Source organism: Olea europaea, chromosome 6 (genome assembly GCF_002742605.1).
Source record: "Olea europaea var. sylvestris chromosome 6, O_europaea_v1, whole genome shotgun sequence".
Lineage (NCBI taxonomy): Eukaryota > Viridiplantae > Streptophyta > Magnoliopsida > Lamiales > Oleaceae > Olea > Olea europaea.
Window position 1 is genome coordinate 26,303,855 of NC_036242.1, and position 4,316 is coordinate 26,308,170.

Here is a 4,316-nt window from a genome sequence, read left to right on the forward strand (position 1 = left end):
ATACTTGCCTTTCCCCTTCTCGGCTTTGGATATTTTTGAACTGCATATTAGGGCTTTTACTATCTGTCATTGTGTATGACCACATATTTTTTGAGCTTATCAACGTCACAAATTTTAAACATTTAAAAACTTTGTGTGCTTTGTGATTGAGTACAAAAACTTCAGAGAAGCTCTCCAGAATATTCTGTTTAAACATTTAAAAACTTTGTGAAATTATTTTACATTTTATTCTGCATTTGATTCATATTTTTATAAAAATAAGAATGAAAAATATAATTGTTATGAAATTCATACAAAAGATAGAAAATCAAATATAATGACTTGATATGAAGGAAAATAAAATAAAATAAAATTCATTTAGAAAGAAGGAAAATAAAATAAAAAGAAAACACCCACACCATGCCTAGCCCCAAGAGCATCACACCTCGGAAAATACAAGAATAAAGGAAAAAAAATAAAAATAAAATTGAAAGTTTAGGGACTCCTATTCATAAAAACATTGAATTGTGACCTATGTACTCCAATTTCCAAAGTTTGAGTACCCAGACTCTTCTATTTTGATTACCCATAGCACGTTTTCTGTAGCGTTTCATGTCTAATGTCAATTTCTAAAAAGTTTCTTGTTTAATGCATGTTTTGGTTGGTGATGAGTTCAACAACGTAGGTATGTGTATTTCTTATCCTCTCTCAGCCTGTCACTGCCAGCCTTCAAAACAGTTGATGAAGACAAAAGGCGAAGCTATTGCATTAGATTGTACATATACATAAGCATCACTTTCTTGTTTATGGTCCTCCTTTGCACCATTCCTCTTAGATCTTCACAGATGGTGGGTTGGGGAGCCCTAGCTCAAACCGGTAAACTCTCTCTCTCTCTACATTTTTTCTGTAGTTGCACTCTTTATCATCTTCAGTTTCTGTACATAACTTCTCAAGTTAGATCATGACATAAACTCTCTAGAGTAAGTTTAGAGACAAAATTTGGTGCAAGAGAAATGTATCCTTCAAGCAACATTGAGAACCCTTTTGAGTCCTTGTTCAAGAGGTCTTTGCCATTTAATCAAAAACCTAGCCCAAAACAAGACGATCCTTCACTTTTCTTCCACTTTCCTTCACCACTTCTGGATGAAAATGAATTTCCCTTGAATCAAATATTATTTCAAAATCATCCCATGACTGTGCATAATTGCATAGCTCATGATTACCAGATAGAAACCTATCTTGATAGGACAAAAAAGGAAACAACAGAAGGCAGCAATAGTGATCCCTCCAAATTGAATGAAAAGTCAACTAAGTCAATTCCTGATGAGGCTATTACACCATCGAAGAAAAATCTTAGGCCATTACTGTTAAAAAGAACCGGGAAGAAGTATAGGCACAGCAAGATTTGTACAGCACAGGGAGTGAGAGACCGGAGAATTAGATTATCGCTTCAAGTTGCGCGAAAATTCTTTGATCTTCAAGACTTGCTAGGCTATGCTAAAGCAAGCAAAACAATAGAATGGCTTTTTACTAAATCGAAGAGTGCAATTACGGAGCTGAGCAAAAACAAACCAAAAGTAAAGACCAGTTCTATCCTTGACGATTTAAATAGTGAATCCTTTGTGTTTGAATGTGACATTGTATCAGTAATAGAGGAGAATTCAATCAGTGCACACAAAGGAGCTGCAAGAAAATATGCAAGTACAGAAAGAAAGAAAAATGACGAGAAACCGCAAATATCTGTGTATAAACCTTATTCGAGGGAGTCCCGGGACAAGGCAAGAGCAAGGGCAAGGGATAGAACAAGAAATAAAATGATAATCAAAGGCCTTGAAAATTCGAATAAGTGGTCGTTTGATTTAAACCCTAATGATTTTCAACAATTAAGGCCCTTTAGTAGTTCTTCGGAAGCTGTTGAAGAATCAAGATCTCATAATCAGAAGCACGATGCTTATGCTAACTCACTGGAAAATCGATTATCTGATGTGGGAATAATTGAGAAATTCCTGGGACATTCAAGCACAAATTCTTGGGCTATCCATGATTATTCCAACAACAATTTCAGAGGATTTCATGGAAATTGGGATATGAATAATGATAGAATCAACTCAGAAATGACAAACATGGTTTCATTTGGAGGTAACCCCAGTTCTGTCTATTTTCCCACCTCTAGTTTTCCATTCCAGCAATAAGTACAAATTAGTTGATTATCTTGCATGTGTAAAAGACGATGTCATTGCATAAATGGTGTGTTTAATTCTTTGGAATTATTGAATTTTGAAATTCCTAAGTCTTATTTTCTGATGAATCTTTCTGTATGACAACAAATTTTCTTGGATAAGAAACAAATTTCTATTTATTCTTGAGGAAAGGGGGATCCCAATCACCACGAGATCTTGGATTCTTCCTGTCCGATTTAATTTCTTTACAGTTTTTCTCTCATGTTCTAGGCATTTGATTCAGAAAATAATAATTAAATTGGCATAATATTATTAAAAATTCAGCTCAAACATGAAGTTTTATGTCCACTACCTTAAAAATTACAAGGGAAAAAAAAATAAATAAATGTTGGGTTATTTCCTTTTATGTCGAGAAAAGTCCAAGTTTGGGTTCTTTTATTGTAGCCCAAAGTCCTTCAGGGTTTTAACACTGAAGATAAATTTAAATACAAGAAGATGGGAGAAAAAAGCCCTAGCTATTTTTCCAATAAGAGAGAATAAATTTTTCCTGAGCTCAAATTCCATCAAATCTCCTGCCCAAGTTGTCCGTTGTCTGATCAAGTTGATACTAAGGGGAGAGGTTCACAAGACAAGAAACTACAATCTGTATGGTGGATATCAAATTTTGAGCTCGAGAACATTGATTCGTGTGTGTGAACAGTAACCACAGGTTTGTGCGTATATTCTTCCTATTTCAAATTAAATTGTCAAGATTTTCATTATTTTAAAGAAATATACACTATAATCTCTAGTTGTGACTAGAGACGACTTTTTATATCCATTATTTGGTTTTTAGTGGAAGTTTTGATTAGATTAGGTCCCGTGCTTTTTATTCCTCACTCTGAGGAAGTTTTCCACCTAAAATAATTGCTTGTATACTTTTGACTTGGTGTGATTGATCTTCTTTAAATTATTTCAGCACACACAATTATCTAAAATGACGCTGTACTTATTTGCTTCTAGGGAAAATAATTATTCCACTGTGTGTCTATTTGTTTACATTTCTCCCAACAAGGGATATTAGAGCCAAGTTCCCAGATTTGGATTTTGCATTATGGAAGCAAATTTAAGTAATATGATTAACTTGAATGATTTAAATTATCGCATATGGAAAGGAAAAATGGAGATCTTTATGTGAAAGATTATTACCTACCGGTGATTGCTACTGAAAAATTGAACAACAAGTCTAATGAAGAATGAACTCGATGAGATTCAGGAGTTATGGTTGCTTGGTTCACTATTGAACTCATGGAAGATGCTCAGAAATTCATTATCCAACTCTGCTCCATATGGTGTCATCACAATGGGTATGGCTAAGAGTAGTTTGTTAAATGAACAGATGGAAAGAAATCACGAGGATGCTCTTCAAAATCAAAGGTCTTGGTTACAGAAAAGAGTGGGAGAAGTAAAAGTAAAGGTCTGAAGAATAGAGACAAAAGCAGTGGCAAGTGAAATAAGTTTGCAAATGTTTGAGTGTTATCATTGTGGGAAAAAGTGATAGTTAAAAAAATATTGTACGCAATGGAAGAAAATAATTTAAGAATGAGAAAGGTAAAGAAAATGAAGCAAAGAACGAAAATGATAAAGATGGTGATGATAAAGTTGCTACCACCATTCTTGCTAACTTTCTCATTTTTTATGAAGATGAGATGATCATTTTTGCAAGTTATGATACCAATTGGGTGATTGACAGTGGTGCCCCCATTCAAGCTCTATTGCGAAAGGATTTCTTTACATCATATGGATATGGTGATTACGAAACTGTAAAGATAAATAATGATGGCTTAGTTAAAGTTATCAGTACTAAAGATGTGTATTTGGAGATGGATAATTGTTCGAGGGTGGTTCTTAAAGATGTGAAGTATATTAGAGACATCCAGTTTAACTTGATTTTTGCGGGAAAACTTGATGGTGATGGGTATGGAAGTACCTTTAGTAATAGCCCATTAAAGCTCAATCGAGGTGCTATGGTTGTGGCTTGAGACAAACTGTCTCAATGTTGTATGTTTTGTGGGCAAATTTCTCCAGTAACATTGTCAATGTAATAGAGGATGATATTGCAATAGAGTGGTGACATAAAAAAATTTGATTACATGAGTAAGAAATATGGACGGTAAA

The 4,316-nt window shown here is 34.1% G+C and overlaps 1 protein-coding gene across 1 annotated transcript; it reads left to right on the forward strand.

Annotated features, from left to right (window-relative positions):
* The first annotated feature begins 874 nt into the window (after nucleotides 1-874).
* LOC111396548 (transcription factor CYCLOIDEA-like) lies at nucleotides 875-2,223 on the forward strand. Its single transcript, XM_023022959.1, has one exon. The coding sequence runs from the start codon at nucleotides 993-995 to the stop codon at nucleotides 2,169-2,171; it is 1,179 nt and encodes a 392-aa protein (XP_022878727.1). The 5' UTR covers nucleotides 875-992; the 3' UTR covers nucleotides 2,172-2,223.
* Nucleotides 2,224-4,316: the final 2,093 nt, after the last annotated feature.

Coding starts and splice junctions, on each gene's coding strand:
- LOC111396548 (XM_023022959.1), top strand. CDS start 993: ATGTATCCTTCAAGCAACATTGAGAACCCTTTTGAGTCCTTGTTCAAG.